Below are 16,462 nucleotides of genomic sequence, written 5' to 3'. Positions count from 1 at the left end.
TTAACATAAGCCATTAGCCACAACAGACTGCCTTTTCAAAGCACTAAGCTTTAAGTGTCCAGCACGTTGATTGCAAACATGTTGCAAAGATGAGCTCATTTATCGTCGAACTGGCTCCTTAAGCTCCGGCTTTGAACAGTGCTGAAAAGAAATTCAACATTTGTAGAAGTGCAGTAGTGGGCTTATTTCTGTTGTTTCTGTTGCACTTCTGAATGGCAGAGAAATGTAAAATGATAATTTTAGAGTTCAGACAGGACAATGTGATGTAAAAATGGATGGCATCGTAAGTCAAAAAGATTTATGGGCTCGCTGCGGACAACAGTCATATTTTGCCATATTTAATTCGATTTTATGATATGATTTCACGGGTCATAACATTTAACTGGTCAGTTAGCATTGTCTAATGGAAGTAAATTCTGTCCCGACAACAGCAAACGAGTAAAATTGAGAGGTATCATATATCAGATAGTTATCCAAAGAAAGCATTATAGTGTGGCGTAATAATATTTTAGGGTTTCTAATTAAACCTGCCTCCAACTGCCATTAGGGGCAGCTAACACTCATGAATCATTTTTTATTAGTGGGGCAGTTTCAGTGTCCGAGGATCTTCGGAAGCTATTTAAATCCTGATAACAATTATTTTCTAACTTTTAGGTCAAATGTACTCCCGTTTAAAGATAATGAATATCACTAGTATGGATTCTGGACAATGTTTGTCCACGATTGCCGTCATAGTCTGACTATACCGTAACATATTGAAGCTGTAAGTTGAGAGGGGGTGACCAGTGCCAGTGACATGATAAATGTGTAAGCAATGAGTTACTGTAAAGTTGAACTGATATTTTCCACCACTGCATAACTGTGAGGCTAAGTTTCATCATGTTTTACATCCAACAACGTATACGTTCTTTAAGGTTGGCATGAAAGCTGTAAATCAAACTCTGGTGCGGACTTAACCAATCCAAGTGGCACCCGAGTCCACTCTGTGTGGTCTTGGTATATATCCAAAAAGCCAAGCTGCTATTTAATACATCTGCTAAATGTGAACTGTTAAGAAAGTGACTTTCTGATCTATAAAAGTGGTTTATAGCTACTTTTTTTATAAAAGATTGGACTTTGGGAACACATATCACTGAAATAATGTTTAAAAGGAGCCAAAACAGGGATGTGTTGAGCCTTCCTTACATCCTACTCCATGTATCTTAGCAGTTCCTCAGTAAAGAGTGAGTGAAACATGGTGATCACACACTGTAGACAACAGGGCAGACAGGTGTTTTCTTTGTGTGTGTGTGTGTGTGTGTGTGTGTGTGTGTGTGTGTGTGTGTGTGTGTGTGTGTGTGTGTGTACATGTGTACAGACACGTGTAAAAGTTTGATTGATGGATTGATACTGGCCCTATACAGATGTCCACAAAGTCGTCCTGACCCACGCTGCACATGGACACATGACTAAATGAATGTGACAGGACACCTTGCGACTGTATTGATTTAGAAAGTCCAAAGGCTCTGATTAACCTCAAAAACAGAAACTGTAGAGTAAGAGTACAAACACACGCAGGGCATGTATGGGCTACCTATTTGTGGACACATTGTTAACACTACAGGTAAACTTCCACACTACTAGATGCTCATTAAGATGCATGAGACCCATTTAGTGTGACTTCCTGCCACAACAAAACAGTGAATTATCCAGCTGTAGACTGTGCAGTTGCACATTTTCATTCCCTCCTATTCTCGTATAGAAAGGTTGCCCTCACCCATCCTTCTTCCTTAACCTTTTAGAGTAAGTGCTGGCTGTGCAGATTTTACACAGTCAGCCTATATTTACCCTCTGACCTGGCGGAGAGTGTTCATGTTCAGTAGTGTGTAACAGTCAGGCAACGAAGAGCAACACACTCATCTCGACTGTAATCACACACTGCTACTCTGCCTCTCCGGCCTCCCTCATCACAGCGGCAAGCTTTCAAGAAGAAGTATTGATGATAACAGCACACGCATGCACAAATTAGACCATAAATATCTGGGTATATGCAGTATAATGGCTAAATTCAGGCCCTGATACAGGCGCACACATAAATCACAAAGTAAGTGAGAGACTCTCTTAACCTTAAGTAATAATCCTATTTCTAGCTCATTGATGGCTCCTCTGTCTCATCTGTTTCTCTTTTGGAAATCACGCAAATAAAGCTTAGAGAAAGGGAGAGTGAAGATCTATTGAGCAAGCGGCGCTGCACGGAGCGGGTGAAGAGAGCTGACACCACGTAAAACCCGGCCTCTGTAAAGTGGAATGATCAGCGGTTTTATCACCCGTATCATTCTTGCTCTGCAGCGTCTCGCTAATCCCCTCTCTTCTGCGTCTCTGTCTGGGACCCTTAATGGTTTCTCTGGCCACAACCTAAATTGATAACATCTGTCAGGGTGGGACAGAGAGGATAGGTGGACATTTAAGGGGAGAGCAGGAAAAAGGGAAGAAAATAGTAATTGAGTTGAGGAGGGAGAGCAGGTGAAGCATAAAGAAAGAAGAAAATGGGTTTGGCATAGCTTGGTACACGTGAATCCAAATGTGATCTTGTGGTTTTTATAAGATATAATTTGCTCCCCTGGTACCTGGCAGGGTATCAGCAAGCCCTTCAGCCGTGGCTTTGAATATGTAGAGTAGTTGTGATTGTTTTACTGAACTGAAACAAGAGTTGGATAACCAACATTCCAGTGAAGGACAGATTGCTGAAAAGAAAGATCACTTTAGGACTGCCTTACCACACAGAGAAGACACCCGTTTACTGATATGGACAACATAAAACATAATCATTGACCGTTTATACGCCTGTCAAATTTTCCGTTCTTGCACATCACAATTTACAATAATAACAGTAGCAGATTTAGCACTCAAAATGCTTCTCTTTTTGACATAATGGATCCTTGAGATCAGAATTAGAAAGACAAAAGCAGGCTTCTCATTTCTACCTAGCGATTGTTTATCATGTAGACTAGATGCGTTAATTAGGATTAATTAATTACAGAAAAAAAATGCGACAAAAAAATGATGCAACAAAAAAAATAACGTTGGTTGAAGTTACACTTTAACAATAACTCATTTTAAAGCTAGAATCCTGTAAAAGCTCTTTTATAAGCATTTGATGGCTACATGCAATATATCGTGCTAAAAGACCGAGGCCGAAGCGGTAGGCTATGTCACAACCCAGTGTCCATATTAAAAAAAAACACGGTACCAAATCGGGGGTTTACTGACTGGGCAAATGTTGGCAGAGACAGAAAACTCAAAAGAACATTGCTCGCTTCTCCGAAACTCTGGATGCAATTTGCAGGTGCATGAGTACAGAGCCTCACAAGCATGCTAGACCCAATGGAATATGAAAAGATTGATTGAGCAATAGAGAGAGAGAGCGGTGACAGAAAGGCACAGATACATTTTATTAACAACCCTAATATTTTTATCTGCCTAGTCAAGAACTGCAGTCATGGATCAGTCATCAGTCTCTCATCCAGAAGGCAGGCAGGCGAGTGACAAGCCAGTGGGTTGATATGGTCCCTGGGTAGACCCATCAGTATTCATTCTGTTGTCTTATTCAGGGGAAATAAGGGAGCTCTGGCCATAGTGTACGATGCAGCTGCAGCGGTCGTAGGGATTATCCTAACTTGAATGTCTGCATTTGCTGCAGTCCAATTCCCATATGTTTTCACACCAGAAAAATTGGGCATGATAAAGTGTTTTTACTAGTGGTCAGCTGTGTCTCCACCTGCACTGACTGACCATGCATACATCATTTAGGGCAGTGAAACATGTGCCTGCATCTTACACAGGGAATTAAGTTGACCTGGGTCAAGCTTGGGATTGTCTGACGAAGTGTAACCAAGGGGCTCTGAATTGAGGATTCGCCCGACTCCAGCTACTGTCAAATATTACAGGGTATTTCTTCAGTCACCAACTGGATTACCCTTTCAAGGGCTAGACTTATCTTATCCAGCAACTGCATGCATCTGGAAGGCCACTCAATGCACTGCAATCAAGATTCTGGACCTACTGTTACTTTTCCAAATGGAGGGTCATACTCAAGCTAGGTAGAAAGGTCAAGGAAGGTGTGTAGGCTGCATGATGCTGGGGGTAAATGTTAGGGGATAGTTAAGCGCAAGGAGCTACTTTACAGTTCCATTAGGCCTATATGACCTATAGAGAATGTACCCATTACGCAAAGGTCCTAAAGGAACTGACATCTGAGTGATCGTGTACTGTTGCTCTCCCTGACACTCTGGTGATTGCTGTTTACAAGAGCGGCAGCTTGCATGCCATCGGTGTATGAAGTGGTGTGTGAATGGATGAATATGGCAAGTAGCGTGAGAGCAATGTGAGTGGTTGAAAGACTAGGTGCTATATAAGTAAAAGGCCACTTATCATATTTAATACATGGTAAACAAAGAAAAGGAGAAGAAAATAAACTCAGTGATTGAGAACAGCAACTGACATTCAGACCATGGCCTTGAGATAATGAGTACTGCACACACGTTCACAACGGTGAGAAGGAAAAAGTAATTTTAAAAAGACACTGTTTGCTGCTTGCCTCCAACGGTCACTTTGAGCAGAGGTGTGCGGAGAGGCTAAACCAATAGATTTATAGAGAGACAAAAATACTGTTTCTTGGTACACACCGTAGCTATATCTTTGCCTAGCAGCAGCACTGCTTCACATCATCCGCAAAATGTTTTTGATGTATGAAAAGGTTTTGGATTTTTTTTTTTTTATAACAAATGCTATTAGATGAAGGGACTATTCTGTGCTTTGGTGGATTACAGCTGGAGCTGGAGAAAAGCAAAGATATGGGAAGAGGAAGTGAGGAAATAAAGGTGAAGTTTGGATACCTAAGCTAGTAACCTTTCAGCTAATGAGTAGTTTTGAGACTTCTCTTGTGTTTTTGGCCTTTACGGAGTTCAGAGAACATACTTTAAATGTGTTGACTTTTTCCTTACCTTTATCTCGCCTGGATGGGCTGGCTGAGAAACACCTGCACTTTTACAGCAGCACCCTGCCGCTTAGTCACAGAATGGAGACACAAAAACATGCATCTTAGGACCAATTATAGCCGTGATGTGGTCATCAGGACTCGTAATTAGAGAGTGGATAAGGTCAGTACTAGTTTGATGATCTTGTAGTGTGTAAGGGACTTATATGCACAGCATTCCAGCAGAGACAAACAGGACACCATGGTGATTACCATCGATTAACCCTAACCCACAAAATCAATATCTACATGAGTGACCCAAGTTTCTGTGACCCATTGTATGATTTTAAAGAACGTGTAGAGGAGCGCTGCATGTGTTCTGGTGGATCTTCTGAATACTTCTTGTACATTAGGTTTTGTTCTTGTGCACTTTGCATTTACAGTGACAATGGGTGCTAAAACACCGAAGCAAATATTGGTTACAACCAACGGCGTCTTCGCCAACCTCAAATAAATCTCATGCTTTAAATTCCAGAATCTTCTGAATTGTGTTACTGTATCTGTGCGTATGTTTGTGTGTGTAGGTGGGGAGGTGACCAAGCCACGGTTCACTCAGTACTTTCGGGGTAGCCTCTCTGGACTGACCATCCGACCGGGGAAAATTGAGAGTCAGAAAGTCATTTCCTGTCTGCAGGCCTGCAAAGAGGGACTGGACATCAACTCCCTAGAGAGTTTGGACAAGAGCATAAAGGTATCCATTTATTGTTTTTTATACTTTGGTTTTGCACAGATTAATACATCAATCAGCCTTGAAGGTGCTGCAGTGTGGATCGTGTTACCTTCAGAAAGGACCAGCCCAACTTTCCCTGTTTCCAGTCTCTATGCTAAGCTAATGCCCTGTTTTTGCAGCATGGTACGGCTGTGCGAGACTCGTATCACTGTTTTTGGTACCAGTATCTTTCATTTTTTATGTTTTCCTCGATGTAGTCAGGATTCTCAGCTGAATGCTGACACCAAAAAAGAGCAAGTCGAGCAGAATCAGGCTGAGCTGTACCATGCAGTAAAAAAAGGGACATAAGGCATAAGACATATGACTGTTGGCCATAGCTTCATATTTTATATCCAGACAGAGTGATACCAATCTTATCATGTAACTCTTGGCAGGAAAGCAAATAAGCATATTTCCCAAAAAGCTAAACTATTTATGGAAAAGTAATTCCTGGCAGCAGTACATGTTGGTTTTCTAACAACTGTCTTGACTATACTCAGTATACATACACCACGCATTCTCTGTTACGTGCACATACACAAAAACACACATTTTGATCCCAGTTGACACCAAAACACAACTTTAAATCACTGCAGCTATCACCAGTTAGCCTTTCTCAGACACCCCCCACCCCCATCATACTTCCTCCAGCTCAGCTAATCCATCTCCCTGCACTGTGGAAGATAGAGGGCAGACAAGATGGATAGGAGTTGTGTAGACTAAAAGCCGGCCCCCTACCCACCCGCCCTCAGCTTCACCATTCCCCCACTCCTGCTGCTCTTTCCATAGAGCTCTTTGTGCTGTGGAGCCGCAAAGAGATCCTAGCCTTGCCAGCCTTTTGAGAAGCCAAGGTGGGATGAGGAGAGAAGACGAGAGGAGGACAACCTCTCTGGGGCCAGTGTAGTTTATCTTTTGAGAGCTGTTTCATTTTTCTCCTTAGCCGCACACTCGTCTGGCTCCCCATAACTCCACGGGAGGCTTAAGCACAGCATTTAGCCAAGCAGGTGCAGCGCTGGCACAGCAAAATCAGAAGAGAATAATAGGGATGGAAGGAGAGACGGAGGGAGATTGAAGCAGATAGACAGCAAGTGTAGCGACAGAGAACAGAAAATGAGAGAAGACAGCAGGAGAAGGGAAGGTGTGAAGGGGAAAATGACAGAGGAGAGGGAGTGCATGGAGAGCCCCATGGAGTGCTGAAGTACTGTCACCCTGCTGCTGAGAGCCAGTTTTAGGAAATGAGAGACAGTTCTAGTAGGAGACCACTAAACCCTCTCTAAAGAAAGAAGGGCCTAAAACCCCTATCGTATAACCCTGCAGGAGAACACACACACCTCTCAAACTATCCTTGTGAGGAGAGTCCACCTGGTACTTTCTAGCCTCTTGGCTGAAATTGCCCCGCCAGTGTTTTCTTCATGTTTGGACCATTTATAAAAAAGTATATCGCTCTTATCATTATGATACTATTACCCGCCTGTCATCTATGCAGCCACTGCTTTCCATTGATTTCTGTACAGTGGGAAGATCTATTTGCAAAGGCCTGAGACTACCTTAAAATTGGTGATCCATCACCGTGAACATAAGATCTGTTTTTTTTTTAAAGTCAAAGAGCCAGTTTGTCTTTCTTTCACTTTGTCCATTGTTACATTCACACCTGACGAATCAACCGCATCCAAACTGAAACTGACGGGGATCTAACATCTCTATTTTCTCTGTTTCCCTAGTTCCACTTTAACCCAGCCCAGTCCATCTTGGTAATGGAAGGAGAGGACTTGGAAAACATGAACGTCGCTGTGAGGAAAGTTTCCTACATAAACTCTCGTCAGTTTCCCACTCCAGGGATCCGACGTCTGCACATCTCCACCGCCGTCCAGTACGTACAACACTTCTTTTCTTCCTCCCTCTTACAGTTGTCTCTTTCTCTATTCATTTTTGCATTTTCTATCTGCATTTCTTCCCTTTAGTTGTCTCCTATTTCCCCCTAGTTTCTCCGTATCTCCCTTCACAGATACGAGGAGCGTTAACCCACCTTGACATTTCTGTTAAATGCTAAGACAACACAGTAGATATCACAGCCTGACTGAAACATAATTCCCTTCTCATGCACTGATCCTAACCTCTCTCTCTCTCTCTCTCTCTCTCTCTCTCTCTCTCTCTCTCTCTCTCTCTCTCTCTCTCTGTTTCTCCTTTACTTTGCCACTTTCCTTTTCCTTTAATACACTATTTTCTGTTCACTTTCGCCACCGGGGGCCAGTTTTACATTTTTATGTCATGCATTAATAATTCTGCCAGAGGAATGAGAGAAAGAGAGATACAAAAAGAGAGGGGGGGTCGCTGGCTGGTAAAACAGCCTCCCTCGGCGGTTTTACCATTAAAATTCATGATTGTTTTAAATGTATGTAGACCCCCGCAGCGCAGCCCTGGGAATTTACTCTCCGCCCTCCTGTTGGGTTCGATGCACGGCCGTGGCCCCAGAACTATAACTAGCACAGCAGAAGGGAGCGTGTGTGCGTGCATGTTGGTGTGTGCTGCGCTGCACAGACTGCCGGTGATGAAGCAGAGTCACTGTAGCTAGCGGCACACCGATTATCAAGGAATACATTATGCAAATGATGGCAAAGCTTGCGTCATTGCTAAATGTTGTTGAAATTAAGTTTCTCTCGCAGACTGCTGACTGGGCTGCTGGATGCCATAGAAGTGTGCATGCCTGCTGTGTGTGTGTGTGTGTGTGTGTATGTGTGCGTGTGTGTGTGTGTGTGTATAAAGGATGGAAACAGCGTGAAACACTGCTTGCCTATACGTGTGCCAATTGTGTGACAGGCTCTACATTTAAAAGCATGTGCGGAGACTCACTGATTACGTGTTTTTTAACTTCCAGTTTTCTTTTATAGTCACATCCAGAAGAGACACCGTTGAAAAAGAGCTTCCAAACTAGTTACGCTGAGAGCCTGAAACATGGCCTCCTGCCATAACACTGAAAAAATCCCCCCCACCGCTACAAACAGTATCGCTCCTTACAAATGCACAGAGATGTTAAATATTTCCTGCCGAGGCAATTAAACTTGTTTCTTGCTGACGCCTAGTAACTGCAATTACTGGAGGCATTGAGAAAATAATTAAGCAAACAGCTCTAATTTTTAACAACAACCCTTGCGGACTGGCCTGTTATGTTTCTTCTTTGGGACTAACTTATTCCTCTTTCCTGAGAGTGGTTTAAAGATTATGCTTACAGAATATGCGGTCTGAAATATATAACGATAAAAAAATGTAATGTAAAAAAAGACCATAATGTCCCTTTTATGGACAATTTAATCATGTTTTTTGTCCCTCAGTGACAAAGAGCTTGCAAGTATTCAAATGTTATAATGTTGCTTGTGTCATGTCAGCCTACTAGAAACACCAACAACACGAATGTAGCCTCTAGACTTTATGTAGAGCTTTAAATTCAAAACCAATAGCAAGTAAGTACATGACATTATCGGTCAAGTTATTAAATAATTGGATTTATTACATTTGAAGTGCAGGTTTAGTTCAAATTATTTTACATTTTCAGGAATTTGTTACATTATTGAGTGTTACAGTACAAGGCCTATTTAGATTGTCAATACCTGCAAAGGAATATAGCTCAGTGGATATGTCTGATGGTTTGACATTTTTGCAGGGAAAGCACAATTATGATTAATAGATTCAGGTCTTGTGTTATTTCTGCTTTTGCTGCTGTTATAATTCAAAGTATCTGACAGACATCTGGTGCCTTGGCTGTACATTGTTATCGGAGGCTGAGACAGAATGTATAAATCAGGGTTTGTTAGATGTGTAAACCTGCTGTCAGTCACCGAGGAAGGCTCAGATAAATATACAGTACATGCATATATATATATAAACTTACAAAAGCTTCGCTGCTAGCTACTGAAAGGAAATGCAATTACTCCGTAAAAGCACAGGTGCAGAAACACTACATTACATCTGTCTGATCACTAAATGGTACGTTTTATGAGAAGCGATTACAAGAGTTTGTATACATGATAGTCTTCCCCTCAGCACCAGATGAAAGAGATGAATCAAAGATCAGAAGTAAAATGTGTGATTAACAGGGTCAATATTTTCAGTCATGTCAGAGAGAATCGTGGACCCTTAGGGATTCTTATTACACCCGATACATGCAAGTGTACAGATTATTGTTTGTACACTAGAGGTGTAAAAACACACTTTTTAGGATTCCAATTTTTACTTTGAATTATTGTCAATATTCTCCATACTATATAGTTCAGGGGTGTCAAACTGATCCAGTAAAAGGCCGTGTGGCTGCAGGTTTTCATTCCAACCAAGCAAGAACACACCTGACTTAGGGTGCACTCACACTGTCCTTCCGCACCGCGCCCCGGGCTTTAGGGTACTTGTCCCCCCTCCCTCTCCCCTCGCGCCCCAGCCCCGTTTGTACTCACACTGCCTGGGCCTCGCGCAAATGCTTCTTGCTGTCCATACGTCATCACGCCGTAACACGTCACACGCATTGATTGACGTCATCGCGATACGTCGCTTTGTTTACAAATCTTTCCGTAGACCTCAGAGTTTTTGTGCGTCTTGTCGACTGTTTTTGAATCTTTTCATCGACCAAATCTGCAGTAAACACTCCACCTCCGCATCACACCAACGTGAACCTTTCACCACCATTGTTGTTGTTGTTAAATGTCTGCGCATGGTCCCTCCTTCTATTTTCTATGTCCGAAGAGGCGCACATAAAGGACGTCAGAACTACGTAGGCCTCGTGCTCGTGTTTGTACACGTACGCGCGCTCGTGCTCATACATGTGCAAACGCGCTCTACAAAAGCCCACCTCTCTCAGACAGGCCGTGGAAGGCCCGCTGTCCGCAGTCATGCGCGGAGCGGGTGCACACACACTGCTCAAACACACTAGGCTTTAGCTGAAAAAACGGTTTTGGCCCGGTGCGGAAGGACAGTGTGAGTGCGCCCTTACTCACCTGATCACCTGAACTGTCTTCACAGTTGATTTGTTGGACCAGTTTTGTGTTTTTGATTGGTTGGAATGAAAACATACAGCCACTCGGCCCTTTACTGGATCAGTTTGACACAGATGATATTGTTATATAAATGTATATACTGCACTGCTTTTAGCATGAATTAGTTTAAAGTTTAGTTTAGTTTTAGCTTAAAGGGAGACCTTGAGTACATCAAAACCCTCACAGGACCCTGCTTATGACCGATCGGCTTCTGTTGTCCCTTAAAAAATGTTGAATGTTCAGTTCATTTCAGTTCATTGCCGCGGCTGTGTGAGCACTCTGTTTACAGCAGCGAATAGAGTCTCGTAGATAACACGGGTGATTTAACTTCCAATTTGTTGTTTTAGTGCTTCGTCCAGAACACACACCAGCAGAAAAGATTCTCTTCAACTGAGTTAGTTTCGCCGAGAGCCCTGAAACATGGCCGCCCGCCATAACACGTCAGCAAGTATTGAAAAACACCCTCCCGACTGCCGCGGACAGTATCACTCCTCGCAAATAAACAGAGATGTTAATTAATTCCTCAAAATGCAATTAAATTAGTTTTGTGCTGACGACTAATAACTGCAATTACTGCGGGCGTCGAGAAAATAAAAGCAACCAGCGCTAATCTTTGCAACAGACCTTTTAGGCTCCCTTGTCATATTTTTTATAATTAAGTTGGACTGGCTCCAGTTTTTTTTTTTGTTTTTTTTCTCAGCTCTCAGCTCTGCAGGCCCACGCAGCAGCAGCCTCACTGCATCACTGAGTTTGTATCTCCCACTGCTCACAACAATGGCTTAGTGCCCGAGCAGCAAACAGACACACACCACCGACTGTGGCCACAGGAAAGAAAAGGAGAGATTACACGATGCCCCGAAAACCTGTTTTTGTCTCAAACTGTGGCCTCAGACAACTGACTGTAGAGGATTAGAGACAAGGCTTTTCAATCCAACTGTCAGGCAAAGTTTCAGGGATTTTTTAAGAATAAAAAAAAAAAGTCAATGCCAGCCAAAGTAGACCAAGCGCATTTCCATGAGACGTGTCTACTCTTTCAATAGCTTATCACGATACGTTTGTGCTGCCTGAAGGCCAAAAGGAAGAAAAACCAATAAATGTGCTTGGCAATATTTTTAAAATGATATCAATGGTAACGTTCATCTCCTGGGCACTGCCGAGGGGCTGTTGAGCAAGGCACCGGACCCCCAACTGCTCGGGGCGTTGATCCACTGGCAGACCCCTCGCTCTAACATCTCTCCATTAGTTGCATGTATATAGGTCCTGTTTGTGCATGTGTGTGTATTTCGGGCCTGTGTGTTTGAAACATGAATAATAACAGAGTGAAAATTTGAATTTCCCTTGCGGGATAAATAAAAGTAATTCTTCTTCTTCTTCTTCAGCTTTACTCAACTTCTGCTCCATGTCATGTTATCAACAACATACAATCTCTCAATTAGTACTTACTTAGTACTAACCTAGCTTTACCCTTGTGAGCTGATACAGTAGGCAACTGGTAATTGCACCGCCCTCCACTCTGTTTGCACCCAAATTGATTGCCTCCCTCGCCAATGCTTCACAATGGCCCTGGGTGGTACAACCCCAAAGGTCATTTTCTACGTAGATGAGACAGTGTGTACAGATAAATATTTTTACAGAAACTTCTCATACGGGTCCAGTGTCCAAAGCATCTTTTTTGAATGTTTTGTTTTGATGTTCAGCCGAACCTACTCCTTTTTACCGCGGTTTCCTTTCCGTTTTTCTAATTCTATTCATAGAAATGCATATGAAAGCAGCTAGAGATGAGAAGACGTATGGAAAATCATCATGTGGATTTATGCATTACAACCCGGTTTACATCAGAATGTAGGTGAGAAAATAAATACAGGATGCATAACAACTTAAATCTTATAGCCAAGGTTTTTCCGATGCAGGAAATAGGCTTGTTATGATGGCTTGCTGTAGCTGGTCACAGAGCTACAGAATGGAAGAAAAAGCATTGATGTCCCTCCCGCTGACAGATGTTTGTGTGCTTGAAAGGCCTTCGGTGAAATGTAAAAGCAAAAATTGGCTTGTTTGTTCAGATTTCACAACTTACACCGCCCCCACCACCGACACCTCCAATAACCCCCTCCCCTCCTCTTTTCCTTGTTTTAATGTCTCTTTTTTTCCATTTGATTGATGTATAATCTGCATTCTTTATGCCCTATATGCGTGTGCACCAACCGATGCATCAGAATGGTTGTCAGATGTCTGCACTCATTTGTGTAAATATGGCTGATCTGCGTGTGCCTGCTCCACCCCATGTGGCTGTGTTGTGAGCTCACAGCCAGCTAGCTTAAGTCCTAGAGAGACAATGCGTGTCCGTCTATTAAAGTTTGCCAGGTGATGCTGTGCATTTATCAGCATGCTTGCACATGCTGTCAGGGAGGCAGACGTGCACGTACGAAAACACAGTGGGGCACACTACTGCAGGTCTGTGTCTGCTGCCTGAGCACTAACACAGTGTTTTACCCCTGTGGTGTGGTCTGGATTTCTCAGGTTTTAGTGCAGCTAAGAGTTCCTGTTGGTATTGATAAGCTTTATTTGCTCTGGTTACGTTCCACAGTTTACATTCTGATGCTGAATAGGTAGACTTTGGATGGAGCTCTTTTCTAAAAGGGCTCCTCTGTGGCCTCTTTAAAGCTGTGTATTAAATGAATGATCCTTATATAAGACCTTCTCTTCCCTGAACAGGGTTCAGCCATGTTGAGTGAAATCAGGATGAAAATAAAGAAAATGCCCTTGGTGACACTGCCATACACTCGCAAAGGGCAACTCACACATGGGAGACGAGGTGTGTGTGGGAGAGTGCGGTCAATGTCATTTTATTGTGAGAAGTTTCAGTAATATAAGTAACCAATAAAGAAAACACATTTTGTAATCTCGCTGTAATTACCGACATAACACAAGCACATACATCCACAGGAGGACAAAAACTTTATTTGGCGTAATTGCTGAAGGAACACGACGGCACACTTCCACAGGAGAAAGACACTCTGGCTGTAAAGAAGAGGACACAACTGCTGATTACCTTGAGAAATAATACTGTAGGTAACAAATAGTCCCAGTAAAATCAAGATATTGAGCTTGAGCGGTGCTTGTTACCTGTGTACAGAGTCAGACGAGATTTTCATATTTAGCATTAACCATTCATTTGTTTCCCTAGAGAAGAAGGAAAGTAAAGTGAAAAATAGTACCACTTTTGAAGGTATAACAGTAATGCATTCCTGTGTTTTAATTACAACACTAAAGTCTTCAGACATTAAGATTAAAAGAATAGATCCACATTTTTGGAAATACACTTGAGGAGTTATTTTCCAAAACGCTATAAATCCATTTTAATAGTTTTCAGGAAAATGACATTTTTTACCTAGACCCACACATTTGGTTAATATTCATTAATCTTGTCAGAATGGTTTATGGCTCAGTCTGAACATGTTGAACGGACGGACAAAACAAAAGACTCTCCCGCTTCAGAGCGCCGCCATGTTGGATCACAAAGTATAGCAACGCTCACTGAATTCTGATTGGTCGAGAGGGCGTATCGCATTTAGGCTAAAAATAGGTTTGGCGCTGGTCGCGGTTTGGAAAGGAACTGCATCTTGAGACCATTTTAAACAAGGAAATATAGTGATTTGGCATGAAACATTGATGAAGCAGTGAAAAGGTTCTGTATACAGCAAAGTGGCATGACATGTTTTGAAAAAAAGAGTTCTTCACTTGCTTTCTTACAGAGAGTTAGATGAGAAGATCTGCATCTGTATGCTAAATATGAAAATCTCGTCTGACTCTTTTCACGGGTAACAAGCACCTCTCAAGCTCAATATCTCAATTTTACTGGGACTATTTGAATATCAAGCTAATATTTTATATCCGCACTATGGTTCATTTTTCAAGCAAGCGACAACTGCTGGGGCAGAAAAATGGAGCCAAAGTGGAAGTGCCAAAAACAGCAGTTCCTCAAATGAGCACTTAAGGTTGGCTCTAAAAGCCAGTCAGTCTCTATAGACCCCCATGTTAAAAGGCCCAAATTTACAGTTGAAATAAACATGTATAAAGCCTGGTCTCTACCTGATTTCCCTCTTTATGACAGCTGAACAGGGGAATTGAATTATTATATAACTCATTCGTTTTAATATAGTAAGGCTTTCTGCATTATTAAGGACATGACCGTTTTGAGTGACTGGTGGGTGCTGTCACTGGTGTCGAGCATGGAGTGTAGGCGTCAATGGGGTCTGCCTCGACTCCACCCATTCACCACATCTTTGAAGCAGGTGGGGTCATGCACTGCCAAGATGGCGACAGTTGTATCCATCCACACTGAGCTTCACGATGAATTTTCAAAAACCTATAGGTGACGTCACGAAGACTACATCCATGTTTTATACAGTCTGTATTTTCAGCAAACTCAAGTCCAATTTAAATGCTCACCAGCAGTAATCTACAGTACAGCAGAAGCTGGAGACATTTGTTCCATGCAGCTCTGCTTCACCAATATGGCATGAAAATATCCTGCTGCAGAATCTCCCCACTTTCCAGCATGTCCCTACATGACTGCAGACCCCTCCTGCTGAGTCCTGCATCTTCCACGAGACTGCAAATCACCAAAACCATGCTTATTACACCGTTTTTTAGGTTGGTAGGAATTTTACACAGCCTTCAATCTGATTCTGTTTGCTAACGGTGAAGATGCATCGGATGCTAGTCAAGGATCTGTTGAGGAGTTTCAAATTTCAAAACCCTGCTTCTCTTTAGATTGTAGAGTCAATATCCAGTATTTTCCATTGCCTGGCTGAACACAGGTAATGTAGTAAAAAGGAAACACAAGACAATGTGCAGCAGTGTCACTTTGCTTTTCCATGTCTCGGTCATCCAGTTCTCACTCTCCTGTTTTTCTCTACTTCTTTAGATGTTTTGGTGAAGACACTTGTATCACTATCCCAGACATTGATGCGGTGGTGATGGTGTTGCAGCCCAGTGAGCCCAGAATAACCATCACCGGAATGGAGAGACTGAATTGGCCAGCCTCCGACCTCAGAGCAACAGTAGGCACAGCTCTGTTCCAGGACCTCCACATCAGCAGCACAGTCACCAGGGCAGATGCTACCACACATCACACAGGTATGGACTATCACACAAGGTGGTAACTTCTGTGCCTACAGGGTACTTTCCCAAAAACAAGGGTTAGGGTTAGGGTTGGGGTTGGGGTTGGGGTTAGGGTTAGGGTTGGAGTTAGGGGAAGGGTTAGGGGAAGGGTTAGGGCTGGGCTTGGGGTTAGGGTTGGGGCTGGGGTTAGGGTTAGGGTTGGGGTTAGGGTTAGGATTGGGGTTAGGGTCAGGGTTAGGGTTGGAATTAGGGTTAGGGTTGGGTTTAAGGTTAGAGTTAGGGTTGGGGTTAGGGTTAGGGTTGGGATTAGGGTTGGGGTTAGGGTTAGGGTTGGGATTAGGGTTAGGGTTAGGGTTGGGATTAGGGTTGGGGTTAGGGTTAGGGTTAGGGTTGGGTTTAGGGTTAGGGTTAGGGTTGGGGATAGGGTTAGGGTTAGGGTTGGGGTTAGGGTTAGGGTTAGGGTTGGGGTTAGGGTTAGGGTTTTGGGGTTAGGGTTAGGGTAAGGGTTAGGGTTGGGGCTAGGGTTAGGGTTGTGATTAGGGTTAGGGTTAGGGTTTGGATTAGGGTTAGGGTTAGGGTTAGGGTTAGGACTAGGGT

The 16,462-nt window shown here is 42.9% G+C and overlaps 1 protein-coding gene across 1 annotated transcript in view; it reads left to right on the top strand.

Annotated features, from left to right (window-relative positions):
• The window catches only part of LOC310947466 (calsyntenin-2-like), a gene marked incomplete at its 5' end in the record, with an annotated part of 259,328 nt that overhangs the window by 213,787 nt on the left and 29,079 nt on the right, over positions 1-16,462 (top strand). Inside the window, 3 exons of the mRNA XM_083914254.1 lie at positions 5,539-5,705; positions 7,445-7,593; positions 15,669-15,880. Coding sequence (XP_083770380.1) covers positions 5,539-5,705; positions 7,445-7,593; positions 15,669-15,880 — 528 coding nt within the window. The remainder of the gene's footprint in view (positions 1-5,538; positions 5,706-7,444; positions 7,594-15,668; positions 15,881-16,462) is intronic.

Source organism: Echiichthys vipera (genome assembly GCF_963691815.1).
Source record: "Echiichthys vipera genome assembly, chromosome: 5".
Lineage (NCBI taxonomy): Eukaryota > Metazoa > Chordata > Actinopteri > Perciformes > Trachinidae > Echiichthys > Echiichthys vipera.
This window is presented reverse-complemented; position numbering and strand designations above follow the sequence as displayed.